Source organism: Bos grunniens, chromosome 19 (assembly GCF_055505025.1).
Source record: "Bos grunniens cultivar Pamir isolate PY7600 chromosome 19, Bosgru_T2T1.0, whole genome shotgun sequence".
Lineage (NCBI taxonomy): Eukaryota > Metazoa > Chordata > Mammalia > Artiodactyla > Bovidae > Bos > Bos grunniens.
This window is the reverse complement of record NC_141183.1, coordinates 10,088,674-10,103,759: the sequence shown is the minus strand read 5'-3', so window position 1 is coordinate 10,103,759 and position 15,086 is coordinate 10,088,674. Positions and strand designations below refer to the sequence as shown.

Below are 15,086 nucleotides of genomic sequence, written 5' to 3'. Positions count from 1 at the left end.
TTTTAGGGGACTTAATCCCCAGCTTCCTGATCTCAAGTCCTGTGAGAGGGACAGGGCTACCCCTTGAGGGTTCCAGGCCAGCGATGGGGCAGGAAGGGGTTAGCTGAAGTGTCTGGGACCAGCTGACTGGTATGTCCCAGTCAGGCAGAGGGGCCTGGGTTCACTGTCCTCTGCACCCCACACAGCCCAGCCCCTAAACAGCACAGGCAGCAGGCAATGCAGTGTCCTTCCTGGGCCCTGTGTCTCTTCCAGGGGCTCCTCTACACAGCGGCCCCCAACCTTTGGGGAAGGGCTTATCCACAGCCCTGTACGCATGTGTGGGAATCAGGGCCGGCTGTCAGCAGCTAGGGGCAGAGCCCGAGCAGGGAGTCAGAGCAGGAAGACTGGTGACACACAGGTGGGGCAGGTGTCCTGGCAGGAGAAGCCCTCTGCATGGGAAGGTGGGGACCACCCCCACAAGGCTATGCAGGGCCCTGCAGGAGGTGGAAAGGGCCCCCCGCCCCCGCACGCCCCTCCCCTCCGGGGAGCAGAGGACCAGCTGGAGGCAGTGGGCAGTGGTCTCCGTGGAGAGCCGGCGAACCGGGCCGGCGGTCTTAACCCACCCTCTCCTGTCTCTCCCACCCTCATCTCTGTCTCTGCAGCAATTCGGAAAAATTTTAGACGTGGAGATCATTTTTAACGAGCGGGGCTCCAAGGTGGGTGCCGCCCAGAGGCCGCCACCATTACAGCGCCCGGCTGTAGGTCCCGCCAGGCTAACGTGTGAAATGTGCGTTTCCGCCCTGGAGAGCTCCGAGCCTGAGGACCCCTGAGCGACACGGGTGCTTGTACTCCCCTCCTCCGCCCGCCCCGCCCTCCCCACCCCGCTGTCTGTGTTGTCGCTGCGCTGCCTGCCGCCGACGCTTCCTTCTCTCTAAGCCGCCGGGACCTCTCTGTCTGCACTCGGAGAGCCCCCACCCCTGGGCCTGGGCCCCTCCCCAGCCTGCGAGCTGCTCCCCTGGGGCCAGGGGCCTTCCTGGAGCTGCCCCCCACCCCCCGCCCGGGGCTTGGAGAAGGGCCGGCAGGGGGCAGGCGGGAGGGTGCCAGCTCCTGGATGGGAGGATTCCCCCCACCCTCGGGCTCCCCAGGGTGAAGATGGGTGAGGCTGCCCCCACTCAGTCCTTCAGAAGCCCAGCCTTGGGCACCCCCACTTCCCAGGTGGGCTTAGGGCGACAGTTCTGGCCCCTGGTCAGGTCAGCATCTCTTTTTCAGCTTTGGCCTGTCCCCTCAGGTGCCAGGCGGTCAGCTCAGGCCGGGCTCAGGCCAGGCCAGCAGCTGCCCCCGCCAGGGGCCGTACCCCTCCTGGGCATCCTGCCAGTGGTACCAGGACAGACCTCTGAGTCTCCTTCAACTCACCTGACTCAACCCCTCTCTCTCTCTCTACCCACCCCCATTGCCCCGCCCCCTCCCACCCACGCCCCGCCCCACGCCCCGCCCCCTCCCACCCACGCCCCCCCCACCCCGCACACCTCTTTTTTTTTTCCTTTTTCTCATCCTATGTCTCTCTCTCCGTGTCTGTCCTTCTCCGCTCACAGGGTTTTGGGTTTGTAACTTTTGAAACTAGCTCAGATGCTGACCGAGCCCGGGAGAAGCTGAATGGGACGATCGTAGAGGGCCGGAAAATTGAGGTGCTCAGATAAGTGTGCTGCAGCAGGGACGCCCTTGAGAACCGCCTCCGGTCACCCCGGGGCCCCCAACCCAGCCCCGCCGCTGCCCTGCAGAGAGCCGGGCCAGGGTCCCCGGGGCGGGGCCACGCTGAGGCTGGAACTGAGCCCACCACCTGCCGCCCCTCTTGGGTCTCGATCTCAGGCTCACCAAAGGGCCCCGCACCCTGTGCCCTCCCTCTCCTTCCCATGGGGCTGGAGAAGCCCCAGAAGTCATCTCTCTGAGGCTTGGCAGCTCCAAGGACCTCAGCCAGCCCAGTCTGCCCCTAGTTGGCAGGGGATCATTAACCATCCCCCCGGCCACTCTCACCAAGGAACAACGGTTGCCCCATTTGCCCCCTCCCCACGCTGCCCCATCCTGCCATCTGCCCTTTGCCTTCATCCCCCAGAGAGTGGGCAGCAAGGTGCAGCCATGGCAGAGGGATGGATCCAGCCCAGAGGAGCAGAGGGGAGAGGAGGCAGGGTCCTCCTGACACTAAGCCAGCTTCCCCGGGCCCGTGTGCACCCTGCTCAGTGCTGTGGTTCTGATGGCTGGGAGCTGGGCTTCCCAGACAGGCTCAGCAGTGAGGGCGGCCACAGAGGAGGGCTCAGTGGCCAGTGCAGAGCCATAGGAAGGGCGGTGGAAGGCTTGGGGGTGGGGGAGGCTTCCAGAAGCGGAACAAATGCTACAGGCACTGACCGAGGCTGGGCTCCAGCTCAGTGTCCGGCAATACTCGAGGCTGTGGCCCCAGGCCCCTGGGGCTCACAGGGACTTGGGGGGAGGCAGTACGGCCCGGACGCCGCCCTCAAGTTCCCCACCTGCTCTCTGCTCCCTCCGCAGAGGCTCTCCCCTTCCTTCCTACACCCCAGCCTGGCCCTCTGGGCAGCCCGACCAGGGCCTTAGATGTCTGGACAGTAGGACCCACTTGGTGCCCACCTAGTCCTCCCACATTGGCCTTGCCCCCCTTAACAGGCATGTATGCCCCACCTTAGGAAAACTCTCTGCTGGCCTTGAGGGAAGGGGTGCAGCCCCCACAGAGAGGGGTGGCTATCCTGGTGCCCACGACTAGGAAGGCCTCAGCAGCTGCCCACAGCAGAGAAGTCTTAGGGGCCGGTCTGCTAGCTGAGCTGAGAGCACTTTGTGGAGAGTCCACCAGTCAGCTGCTCCCACGGCCGTGGGTTGCCAGAGAGAGGCTGAGCTTGGGCTGTAGCGACAGCCGTGTGAAGGGCAAGGGCCGGGCGGGGGCGCTGGACACGATGTCTGAGCCGAGGCTGGGGACCTGGGCAGCATGCGGAGCAGTGGTGGCTCCGGCCCCCCGGGTAGGGCGGGGTGCCCGGGGAGGGAAGAGCACAGGCCGTGGTTGGTGGGGGACCAGGCTGGTGGCAGAAGCTGTACCATGCCTCGCCTGGGAGCCCCGGGGGCCTCGTCCCCAGCCCCCCGCCCCCTCCAAGGCGGCCACAGAGGAGAAGTTCAGAGTGGGACCAGGCGGCCAGTGGCCTGCAGGCTAACGCCCCCCTCAGCCTCTCCCTCTCTCTCTCCGGGCAGGTCAATAACGCCACGGCCCGGGTCATGACCAACAAGAAGACTGCCAACCCCTACACCAACGGTAAGGGGGCCCAGGACCCCTGGGAGGCTGCAGGGGCTGCCAGTGGGGACAGGGGGCCCAGGCCACTGGAGGCCGGCCTCCCAGGATGCTAAGCACCCCCTCATGCTCTGCTGTGGTCTGAAGGGGGTGGGTCAGTGAGGCAGGGGAGACCTTGGACCACCCTTTTCCTACACAGCTGGTGAGACCCCCGTGGGGTGTCCAGCACCCAGAGGCCAAGGACAGGCTTCAGGCACAGGGGGAAGGTGGCAACTTCCTGGATTGTTCCTTATTTTCTAAGCGCAGAGGGAAGCCCGGGCTAGAGGTGTTCAGTATTTTAATGAGCGTGATGACAGATGGGCAGTCGCCCTCCCCCAACCCCCAGCCTTAGAAACACTGAAAGGTTGAGGCCTAGTTGGCCAAGCGGCCTTGTCCATACCTACCTGGACCTGACTGTAAGCAGAGGTGACCAGTCTTTGAAACGAAACTGCCGATGCTAAATGCTGGCAGCTGGGAGCAGTGAAGGGACAGCTCTTGGCTGGCCACCCTGTGCCTTAACTTCACCGGGCAAGGAACTAGTTTGAGTGTAGCTGGCACTTCGTTGGGGCCTTTTTGAGTTCGCACCTCTTGCCAGGGAGCAGCAGCCTCACTCCGTCAGTATGGGTCTTCCGGCTTTGCTTCCCACCCCCCAACCCCCAGCAGGAAAGAGTGGACCAAGCCACCCCAAGATTCGCTTGTCCCGGTCTGATCAGATGTGCATGGAGTCAGGGGGCAGGCCAGCACAGAAGGCCTGTGCCAGGACTGTGGGCAGACCTACCACCTGACCTCCTGGAGTAGGGCTGGGGCTCGGCCAGACTCCGTTTAGACGAGATTATTGTCATTCCCATCCTGATTTTTTTTTAATTGAAGGATAATTGCTTTACAATATTGTGTTGGTTTGGGTCATACATCAATGTGAATCAGCCATAGGTATACATGTGTGCTTTTTTGAGAATAACAAAGCTCAAATTCTTTCTAAAACTCTGTAGGCTCCCAGGCTTTGCACCTGTGCTGAGCCCGTACTGGGTGTGACTTTAGAGACCTGGCTCTCACTGCAGGAAGGAAAGCCATAGACATGTTTACAGGGTCAGGGTGACCCTGGGGGCTGCACAGCCCCTCCTGAGAGCCACACGCCCCTGCTGTCTGGCATACCTGAGAGTGCCAAGGAGCATGGGATTCAGGAGGGAACCCATCCCTCAATGACTGCATCCTTGGCACGGATGGTCACAGAACTGAAGCCAGTTAAACAACAGAGAGTGAAGAGAGGAAGAAACCTCTGCCCACTTTGGTGGCAACCACAGGTGGCTGTGAGACCCAGCTCATGGGCTCTGATGACCAAGGCTTGACTTTGCTTAATGCTCTGGAGGACTCAAATTCATTGTTCAGTCAGAGGAGCAGAAGTTTCCACTGCAGGAAACAAAACTCTCCAGGTTTGACCGGGTGTTACTATTTGCAAAAGAAACAAAGGATCCACCCAGGTGGGTGTCAGGCTGCCTCTGTCATCTGGGGTCCCAGACAGTGAATTGGGGCCAGAGCAACAGAGGTACGCAGGATTCCAGAACTGGCAGAGGGAAGTGCCAGGACCATCCGAAGCAGAAGTGCAGACTCTCTGAAGGGACCAGAGGAGGTGCCGGATGGGACCTGGGGACTGGACTGGGGTAGGTGGCTCAAGGACTCTGCACCACTCTGGATTTTTACTGAGAAGACTCAGTTCCAGCTTCCCGGGTAGTCCAGTGGCTGAGTCCACCTTTCAATTCAGAGGATACCAGTTCGATCTGTGGTCCAGGGAGATGCCACAGGGCAACTAAGCCTGTGCATAACTACTGAGCCTGTGCTCTGGAGCCCAAGAGCCACAACTGCTGAGCCGATGTGCAGCAACTACTGAAGCCCTAGAGCCCATGCTCCACAACAGGAAAAGCCACTGCAGTGAGAAGCCTGCACACAGAAACTAGAGAGTAGGCCCCGCTCTCCCGCAAGGAAAGAAAGCCCAGGCGCGGCAACGAAGACCTGAAGTGAAAGTCACTCAGCCGCGGCCGACTCTGCGACCCCATGGAGTGTACAGTCCATGGAATTCTCCAGGCCACAGTGGGTAGCCTTTCCCTTCTCCAGGGGATCTTCCTGACCCCCAGGTCTTTCCCTCATTGCAAGGAGGATGTTTTATCAGCTGAGCCACAAGGGAAACCAACGAAGACCTAGCGAAGCCACAAAAATAAATAATTAAAAAAAAAGATGACGACTCAGTTCTTGGGAGTGGAGGTCTTCTCAGAAGATGAACTATTTCTTCCCTCCTGACCTGGTATTTATAGAAGATTTCAGAAGCACAACAGTAACATTCAGGCACGTCATGTGATGGTGGACCAGGCATAGATGGCAGTCTCACAAAAAGTGTGGAGAACGGGCCGCCCTGGGAGGAACAAGGCCCGGAAACTCTGTCCTGTGCACTTCTCGGCTGTCAGTCCAGCAGTGGGGCTGTCAGACTCTGGGCTTGGGATGTGGAGCTGGACCTGGGGGGAATGCTGCAAAGACTCCAAGAGCTAAGGGGCCAGAGGCTGGGCCTGGTCAAACAGGCTGACCACCCCCTGCACTCACTTCCTGACCGCTTGGGGATGGTGAAGTTTCTGCCCACTGGTTTCCATCCCCGGGACCTCAGGTGGGAGCAGGCCTTCACTCCTGGCCCTGGATATCTGACAGGAGAGGAAGACCAGCCAGGAGGAGCCAGCCCACCTGCAGAGAGGAAGAGGCTGGGGCCCAGGGAGTGGCCAGGAGCATGGTCTGAGCTGGTGTGGGCTTCCCTGATGGCTCAGATGGTAAAGAATCTGCCTGCAATGCAGGAGACTGGAGTTCGATCCCTGGGTTGGGAAGATCCCCTGGAGAAGGAAATAGCAACCCACTCCAGTATTCTTGCCTGGAGAATCCCCGTAGACAGAGGAGCCTGGCGGGCTACAGTCCATGGGGTCAAAAAAGAGCTGGACACAACTGAGTGACTGACGCACACTGCCACTCACCAGCCCTGTAACTGGAGGCTGCCGTGCCTCTGTGAGCCTCTATTTGCTCATCTGTAAGATGGGTGAGGGTGACGCCTTCCTTGTTGGGTGGGTCTAGAACAGTCTGGCATGTGGTAAAGGGAATGCTAGCTGTCCTTCTTATTGTCCCCAATCCCAAAGCTCTTCCTCCCCACCTCTTCCCTCAGCAGCCCTGCCGTCGGCTGCTTTGGGGAAAAACAGACACAGGAGAGCAAACTCAGCCTGGGGAAGGGAGCCCTCCAGGAGCTCCAGCCCAGGACAGACATGGGCAGGAGATGGAGGAGGTCGCCATGGCTGAGGCCAGGCACCTTCTGACCCTCCTGGAAGGCAGCCAAGCACCTGCATGATACAGCTCCCAGGAGACTGGGCTGTCAGGCGCCAAAGCACCAGACCACCAGCACCCCTATCCCAGCTGCGACCTACAGACGGTTGCATAATAACACATTCCACTTTCCCTGTTAATGCTCTTCAGCAGACGTGCAGACCCCAAGCTGCTGTGGCCAGTGCCCCAGGACAGGGGAGGCCTGGGGCAGGCTGGGGAAGGCAAAAATTTGAAAAGAATCAAGACACTAGGCAGATGGTCAGGAGTGGCTGCGTGCCTATTAAGGAGCAGAAGGCACCCAGCCAGGGAGGCTGCAGCCTCCTAAGCGGGGCCTGGAGTCTGTGCTCCTGCCTCATCCGTCTACCCTGGTTGCAGAAGGAGGGGTCATGCCTGTTCTCTGCAGCGGCCACAGCCTGGGACTGTCCCAGTGGGGCCTATCCTGGAGTCTCCAGGGTTCCCAGACATAATGTGAAGTGGGGAGAGAATCAGGAAGATAGTGATTGGGTTTCTCTGCTTCTCTTCTAGGCTGGAAGCTAAATCCGGTGGTAGGGGCAGTCTATGGACCTGAATTCTATGCAGGTAAAGGCTAGGAGCTGGGGCGTGGGCTTGGGGAGGGCCTGGTTGGGTAGTCAGATCTTCCTGCATAAGAGGACGCGGCCAGGGGCGGGGCCAGGCAGGGGGCGTGGCCGGGCAGGGGCGGGGCGGGGCCGGGCAGGGGCTGGGCTGGGCGTGGCCGGATAGGAGGTGTGGTCAGGTGAAGCGGTGGTCAGGCTTCCCGCCCTCCCGCCTCCTCCTCTCCTCTTAGCTGTCCCTCTCACACCGTCTGCTCTCCGGCCCACTTTCTTGCAGTGACGGGGTTCCCCTACCCCACCACCGGCACAGCCGTTGCCTACAGGGGCGCGCACCTACGGGGTCGGGGCCGGGCTGTATACAATACGTTCCGGGCTGCACCGCCCCCGCCCCCCATCCCGACTTACGGAGCGTGAGTACCAGGCGGGCACACGGAGGGAGGCTTGGAGAAAGGCCCAGGGGGCGTGGGGAGGGAGGCGTGGTGCAGCCAGGGGGGCTAGGCAGCCTTTCCAGAACCGCGGGGGCGGGGGGTGGGGCTTGAACCGCAACCTTCACACTGCAGTCGCCTTCACATCAGTACCCCCACCCCCACCCTGCTCCGGGATCTCAGGGTCACTGGCATGTGGGGGACGTTCAGAGCCCCAGCACCTTGCCCATTGCTTTCATGGGTCGTGGTTGGCCCCGGAGCTCAGTGGGCCTTCTCTAAGCCCTCCCTGGTCCGGGGCCCTCCGACCCTAATAGGGGGGTACAGCTGCCTGGGGTGGAGCAGGGGGAGGGTAAGTAAGCAAGGTGGGCCGATGGGCCCCTGGGTTTGCGGGAGAAAGGAGCTGACCAGCAAGGGTGTTACTCTATTGTTATACCAAAACAGGGCACTGGAGCAAACGCTTGTTAAAATGCCAGTCCCATGGGCAGGGCTGGCACCCTGCCCCCTCCCTCCTCAGCAGACACCGGAGCCGGCCTACCCCACCTCTCCAGCGTTCCCACCACTTTCTTGTCCGTTTGCTTCCAGGGTCGTGTATCAGGATGGCTTTTATGGTGCTGAGATTTATGTAAGTGCAGCCCCAGGGGTGGGAGGGTAGATGAATCCGGTATCTCATGTGTCTCAATGAACAGTCAGTGTCCCCCACTCCCTGCCCCGCTCCCCCCACCCCTCCCATCCTGGGAGCCCAGGAGGTCAGCTTCAGCTAAACCTGGGTTGTCCCCGCTCAGGGTGGCAGTAGTAATGGATTCCCAGCAGCACGATGAGCCGGGCGTGTCTTCTCCATTTCACAAGGTGTCAGTTGTATGATGGGGGCCGTGGGTGGCTCTTCCGTATCCCTAACCACATTGGGGTCACTGAGTGAGCCCCAACGGGCACCCAAGATCCATTGCAGAGGCTCAGAGAATGACTGGGAGGTAGGAGCTCGAGGGCAGACCCTTGGATGGAGTCCTGCCTTCTCTCTTCTTTCACGGGGCATCACTTGCTGCTTCCTGTAGCTCGGAGCCCTTGCTGACAACCCCCATCCCCCACTGCCATCCTGGGTGGTGATCACCTGTAATTCAGCCATCCATTGAACAGGGCTAAGATGTGGTCTGAGTTAATGCCTTTTGCCCCTGACCCATCCCAGCATCCAACACCGAGTCACCCATGGGTTCTCCGTGCCCATCAGCATCAAGGTTGGCAGTACACTGGCTTGGTGGCAGGTCTGTGAACATCTACTGGGTGCCAAAGCTTTGAACACAGCCAGACATATGATTATTGGTGCCCACCCATGTGTGTTGAATGCACAAATGGACACATAAATGAATGAATGAATGAAGGAGGCGTGTGGACACCCTGCCCCACTTTGAGCCATGCCACTAGACCACAAGCCAGGTGCTCTCAGGCGTGCGCCAGCCATCCCTCACCTGCCCAAGGTGAAGGCTGAAAGGCTGTGTTTGCCCCACTAAGCCCATGTGCTGTGTTCCCCCCGACCCTTACCTTGCAGGGAGGCTATGCCGCCTACAGATATGCTCAGCCAGCAGCAGCTGCAGCCGCCTACAGTGACAGGTACCTGGGGAGGGGTGGAGAGCTGGGTGGGATGGGGAGGAGAAGATGGACAGGTCACAGGGCTGGGCTGCAACAGACAAGAAGCCTTACCCACCACTCCGGGCCTGGCAGTGCTTCCCCCTGGAGGAACATAAGAGTCTGGACAAAGGAGAGCAAGTCTACATGGGCTTGGAGACCCCAAGCCAGCAAGCCCCAAACTTCTGTAATCACTTCCTTCCTTCACAGCACAGGAGGCCTTGGGACCCCCCAGTTCTAGGTAGCAGACAGTTCCTCTGATGCCCAGCCCTAGAGGCCTAACCACCACCCCCTCCCAACGCCCTGAGCTCTGGAGCCCCGAGTGAGAGGGTAATTAGGAGCCTTGGTTTCTGCCTGGGACACCTCTGACCCTTTTCAGTGCTCCCAGGCCTGAGACCCTTAAGCCCGGAGAAAGAAAGGCAGAGTGTGTGCTCTGCTGCAAGTACATCCAGAGGCCCGAGGAGGGTTCTCTCTTGTCTTGAGGGCCAGTCCTGGGGTGGGGGCTGCCTTGATGCCTTTCCCTGTGGGCACTCGGCCTATCGGCCACTGACTGCAGCCTGGGGAAGCATACAGGCTCCAGAGCTGGGCGTCCAGTGGGCACTTCGTGGAGGGCAGCTGTTGCTCTTGCCAGCGGCACTGAAGGCCCCTCGGCCCTCCCTTCCAGGGGCAGGTGGCGCCCTTAGCATCTGGCCTCTGGGTTTTGTCTGGGGCACAGTAGGCCAGCGCTCGTGGTCAGCACTCACTGGACGTGTTCAGAGGGTGGCTGGCTATGTTCCATCCAAACCAGCAGGAAGGAGGAAGAGGGGGTGTGCAGGGGAGGGCAGGGCCTTGGGGTGCTGTCTCCAGGGAGGTGGGAGACCCTCACCTGCCCTGTCGCCCCCCCACCCCCCTCCCTGTGCTCATCTCCCCAGTTACGGCAGAGTCTACGCGGCTGCTGACCCCTACCACCACACCATCGGCCCCGCGGCGACCTATAGCATTGGAACCATGGTAAGGAGGCCCGGGCCGGGCTGAGGCTGGGGCGGGCGGGCAGGCCCTCAGGGAAACGCCCCGGACCTCGGCCTGGTGCCTAGCAGGACGGGCCTGGATCTGAGCTGGGCAGGACTTGCCCCTTGTGCTCCGTGGAGTCAGAGGGAGGCAGGCCCGCCCAGACAGGCAGCTGCCCGGTAACGTCGTCTGGGAGACCTTCTGGTGTGGCCCGCTTTGCTGAGCCCTGCAACTGAAGTCCGAGCATCCTGGCCTTCCATTCCCTGGACTGGGAAAACCCAACAGAACCTCCTGGCAGGGGCTCCAGAGGCAGGCAGGGCCTCCTCTTCCTCTTGTGTGGGTGTGTCTGTGCCACAGGCCCTCTGTGTTGTCACCGCCTTGCTCTACCTTTCCTCGCATCACCCACGCCCCTGCTCCGTGACCCCTCCATGGCTCCCAGCTGGGCCTGCAGGTCTCTCCTGGGGAGGCGGGGCCTCTGCCCTGGGCTTCGGCGGGGGCGGAGGAGGCGCACTTCTGACGGCCTGCTGAGGCCCAGAGGTGCGCGGGCCGGTGTGTCTGTGTGTGTGTGTATGTATGGCCAGCTCTTGACACATACAGCCCAGCTCACTCGGTACCCCAAAATCTGCTTCCAGTGAACACCTACCTTCCAGGCCCACCCCGACCCCCCGGGGTATTAATGTCGGTTTTTAACTAGCTTGGCATCCAGCATCAAAGATGAAAACGTTTTGGGCAGGGTAAAGAGGGAGGAGCTTCAGAGACAATATGGATTTTTTTTTTTTCATCTCCCTTGTTCTTGATTACTCCCTCCCAATTTTCGTTTTATCTTTTTTTGATTTTTAATGAGCCTCAGACATCCCAAGCAGCCATGGGTCGCAGGCCTCTGGGTTGGGGGGCAGGCCCAGGCCCACTCCTGGATGAAGGCCCCGAAATTGGCTTGCAGACTCCTTGGCTTCAGAATCGCCAGGCCCTCTGCGAAGCTGTTAGCTAAAAGCTTTTGTTAATTCACAGAGGGTTCCCTCTTATGTTTTCTTTTATTTTTATAAGATTCTCTTGGTTTTTTTCCCCCTGCAACTTTTCTGCTCTGGCACTGGCCATTCCTTTCTCTGGGGAAACTGGTGGGTGGGGCAGGAGGTTCCTGTGTAGGGCTCCCTGGCCCAGGGGAGCCCCGGGGCACGGGAGAGAGCATGCCAAAGGCCTGTCCTCCCGGCTGGACAGAGGAGGCACAGGGACCCCAGAAGGCCCCTGGAGCTGGATGAGCAAACACAGTCCTTCCTGATAGAGCCAAGGCCCCAGGAACCCTGACTAGAGGCCCCTCTCCCCTCCGGTGCCTGGCGGGGCTGAGGCCTGCACCGCCCCCCACCCGCAGCCCCGATGGGCTTGGAGGAGGCGGGGCTTCTGCTCCGACCTCCCCCAGATGACAGCCGATGGAGGAAGCGGGCAGGGAAGGGTCAGGCCTGAGCCAACGAAGTGCCCAAAAGACATCTCAGACCTCGTTATCCAGAAGCTCCATGGCTGGTGACCCCAGCACCTCTCTGACCTCAAGGCCACCAACCACATCGGAAATAGGCCCAGCGCCCCTCCGGCTGCCATGACAACCAGCGCCCATTCTCCCCAAGGCAGAACGGAAGGGAGGGGGCAGAAGATGGGATTTAGCTGTTTCTCTTTTTGTTTTTCTTTTTTTTTTTTTTTTCTTTTTGCTTTCCCCCTCCCCTCCCGAAAGGCGGTACTGATTGGCTGTTTTTCATCTTTGATGTTGCAGGCTAGCCTCTGCCGAGGAGGGTACAGCCGCTTCACCCCCTACTAGCAAGAGGCCCAGCCCCTAACAGCATTCACTCTGACTGCCTAGTACACACCAAACCCAGCAGTCCAAAAGCAGGCACAGCCACTCCGAGGACAGTGCGCCCCTCCCGGTCAGCGACACGCGCCGCTGACCTCCGCGACTCTTTAAGTCCATAGGTTTTACCTCCGGCCAGCTGGTCTCCCCCCACGATGGCGTGTGTGTCTTTGACCCTGGTCACCCCTGTATGTCTGAAACCTTGGTTCCTATTTTGACTCTGTTGATGTTGTGCCCCACCCCACCCCCAGCCCTGAGCCATTTCAGGTATAGGACGCACAGAGTGGGAGGGGCTAGGCTACTAGAAGACCTCTTCTCAAGAAGTAGCAATAGAGCCCGAGAGAGCCATGCCCACTCTCCTGTCACCTGTCCCCACCCCGCCCCAAGGAAGACACCAGTCCAGCCTCCCCAGGAAGCCACCCCAGCCAGTCTGACCACAGCCCTGCCCCTGCCCCTGGGGTTCAGGCGGCGAGGGGCTCTTGTCTGTCTGCCCCACTTGGTGGGTTCCCAGCCTCGACAGTGGTCACTCCTGATCTTCAGCCAGCTAATCGCAGGAGTAGCTGTCTCTGCCCTCCTTGTCCCCATTCAGCTAAACTCACAATTCTGATTAAATCTGACTGATGTTTCCTGCTGAAGTTGTCACAAGTCGTGGGGGAGCCACACCAGCCTCAGGGGTTCCTTAGCCTCTGTTACAAGAAATGAAAGAGTCTAAAAGTGGTCCAGCCCTGCAGTGCCCGGGGGCCCTCTCTTAGCCTGTCTGCCCCACTCCCCACACTCGTGAGTCTTTCCAATCCGTCCACACTCTGGAGACGGGGTCCCTGCCAGCCTGGCACCCCGGTCTGTATTTGAGTCAGCCCTGCCTTCCCTTCCCCAAGCTTGAAATGTTCTTTTCCGGGTACCCTCCTGGAAGGGGAGTCTGAGCGAGAGAGCAGGGAAAGGTGGTGCTCATCATCCAGCCCCTCTGGCAGGACAGTGCTTAGCACCCACCTCCTGTCCGGAGAAGTTCGGGGCTCAGCTCTGCTGCAGGGATCTGGGGCCTGCAGGTAAAGCTGAGACGGCTGGGGGAGCTTCTGGAAGCTTCATGTGCGGCCCTGTCGCCTCTGATACAGGAGAAAGTGGCCGGGCCAAGGAGGCCCTGGGCTCCTATGTGCCAGAGCTGGCTTCTGGGGGGTATGGACAGCCAGCTAGAGGGTGCAGGTCCCCGCCAGCCAGGGCATGAGCCTCCACCCACTCCACCAGCACATGGTTTCTGGTTGGTGGGTGGGCAGGCCTCTAGAGTGTACCCAGCCAGCTTACCTCCACTGCCTGAACACCCTCTCAGCTGCCTCATTCCAGACCCCCCCGACATGGCCCGTGCAGCACCATCCACCCACCATGCCCTGACCTCTGCCCTCATCCGCCCCAGCAGCCAGGCCCTGCCCACCCAGGGCTCAGCAGAGTCCACCAGTAGCTTCTGCCAGCTGGCTGTGGCTCTTCCATCCCTGCCACCATCCTCCCTTTCTCCCTGCTGGAGGGCAGAGGTTTGCATTCAATTCCCGTATGCAGGATGGGGAGTGGGGCCGGCGTGGGGCGCCCTCCCCGTACCCACCTGGCGCCCAGGGCCCCAGAGCCTGCCGCCCCTCCCCCACAGCACACCCGGCAGTTGCTTCTGTGAACTGCAAGCCCTGCCTTTCTGTTTCTGTTGTAGTGAAAGCTTCTGCCGTTTCCTTCTTGGACCATGAAGGGCAAAAACAAAACAAAAAAAATCACACACAAAAAAATCACAAAACAAAAAAACAAAATTAAAAAAAAAAGATGTTCAAATCCAAGCAACAAAAACAACAACCAAACCGAGAAGCATCCACCACGTCCGAGTCCGTGAGCCCGCGAGCCGCCGCACCCACCGCAGCGAGGGAGCAAGTCTGCAGGAAGATGGGGGGTGGAGAGGTGGGGGGTGCCTCATTTTCTACCAAGTCTTCCTTCCGGGCCCCACTCGGGGCAGCGTGGGGCCAGTGGCGAGAGGCTGCAGGCCCGAGCAGGAAGAGCAGCCAGCAGGACTTGACCTTGGCTACCGACGGTGCCAGCGGAGGGACGGGCGCGGGAGGGGTCGGCTTCTCATCCCAGGGCTTCGGCTGTGCCCGGTCACCCCCCCACCCGTGTCTCCCGCTCTGGGCCCCAGCTACCCCTCCTGCCTCGCCGCCAACACCCATGTCCTGCAAACCTGAGGAGGAGGAGTTGGCAGCGCCGGAGACTGTCTGAACGACCAGCAGCAGCCCTGGGCTCCAAACCCAACACCAAGGGCTGATGTCTCTCCAGAGCTCCGGGGCACCCAGGGCCCCTCCACGTCAGGGGGCTCCGGCTGCCCGGCCGGGGGGTGGGGGCCTGAAGGCTGAGGACTTGGCTCGGACTGGTGGGTTTCTGGTTCCCTTTCTGGAGGAGGCCCTGGGTCTGGCCCAGGGGAGGGAAGGCCAGCCTCATCGCTGCAGCTGAAACAGAGGGACGGGACTGGCCAGCACCTGGCTGCACGGTGAGGTCGGGGTCACGGTGCTGTGCGTCTGGACGGCACGTCCGAGCAGAGAGAGCGAGGGGGTAGGGGAAGGCCTGGGTGGTCTGTGGCCCTCTCCCCTGCTCCCAGATCAGGTCCCAGGGTGGCCGCAGACAGTGGGCAGCAGGGAGGAGCCCCTGGCCAGGCAGAGAGAGCTGGACTCGGGGAAGCAGCAGAAAAGAACAAAAGATGTAGGCTCCCAACATGGCTCCACTGTCTCATGAAACTTAAAAGGTAAAAAAGAAAAAAAAATACACCTCACTTTATATTCAGCATCAGCTCCTGAAGCTACTGAGATGAGTCTCCTTTTCTATTCCCGGTGTACATAGCCCCGCCCCGCCTCCGGCTTCGTCCTCTGTACAGGCCCCTCTACCCTCTGCTGTTCTGGGCCCTTTTCTTGCAGCCGCTCCACCCCACCACCCCACCGCCACCCCCCTCCACCAGCCCTGCGCCCTCCCGCCCCCCACCCCCCACCCCCAGG

General features: G+C 60.6%; 1 protein-coding gene and 1 long non-coding RNA gene across 13 annotated transcripts in view; one reads left to right on the top strand and one right to left on the bottom strand.

Annotated features, from left to right (window-relative positions):
- RBFOX3 (RNA binding fox-1 homolog 3) overlaps positions 1 to 13,910 on the top strand; it is a 440,759-nt gene extending 426,849 nt beyond the window's left edge. For 3 of the 12 annotated variants that reach the window (XM_086356467.1, XM_086356468.1, XM_086356466.1), the window contains 9 exons: positions 642 to 695; positions 1,572 to 1,664; positions 3,226 to 3,286; positions 7,172 to 7,225; positions 7,496 to 7,628; positions 8,085 to 8,265; positions 9,184 to 9,245; positions 10,172 to 10,250; positions 12,007 to 12,712. In XM_086356467.1, the coding sequence (XP_086212593.1) occupies positions 642 to 695; positions 1,572 to 1,664; positions 3,226 to 3,286; positions 7,172 to 7,225; positions 7,496 to 7,628; positions 8,085 to 8,265; positions 9,184 to 9,245; positions 10,172 to 10,250; positions 12,007 to 12,051 (762 nt within the window). In that variant the 3' untranslated portion in view covers positions 12,052 to 12,712. Of the gene's footprint in view, positions 1 to 641; positions 696 to 1,571; positions 1,665 to 3,225; positions 3,287 to 7,171; positions 7,226 to 7,495; positions 7,629 to 8,084; positions 8,266 to 9,183; positions 9,246 to 10,171; positions 10,251 to 12,006; positions 12,713 to 13,768 lie in introns of those variants that run through there. The other 9 variants (XM_086356472.1, XM_086356471.1, XM_086356478.1 and 6 more) reach the window with 6 other exon arrangements.
- LOC147351188 (uncharacterized) lies at positions 7,888 to 10,733 on the bottom strand. Its single transcript, XR_015147294.1, has 3 exons — positions 10,635 to 10,733; positions 9,177 to 9,267; positions 7,888 to 8,748 (listed from the first exon to the last, which is right to left on the bottom strand). It is a non-coding gene; the product is annotated as an uncharacterized LOC147351188 (long non-coding RNA).
- Positions 13,911 to 15,086: the final 1,176 nt, after the last annotated feature.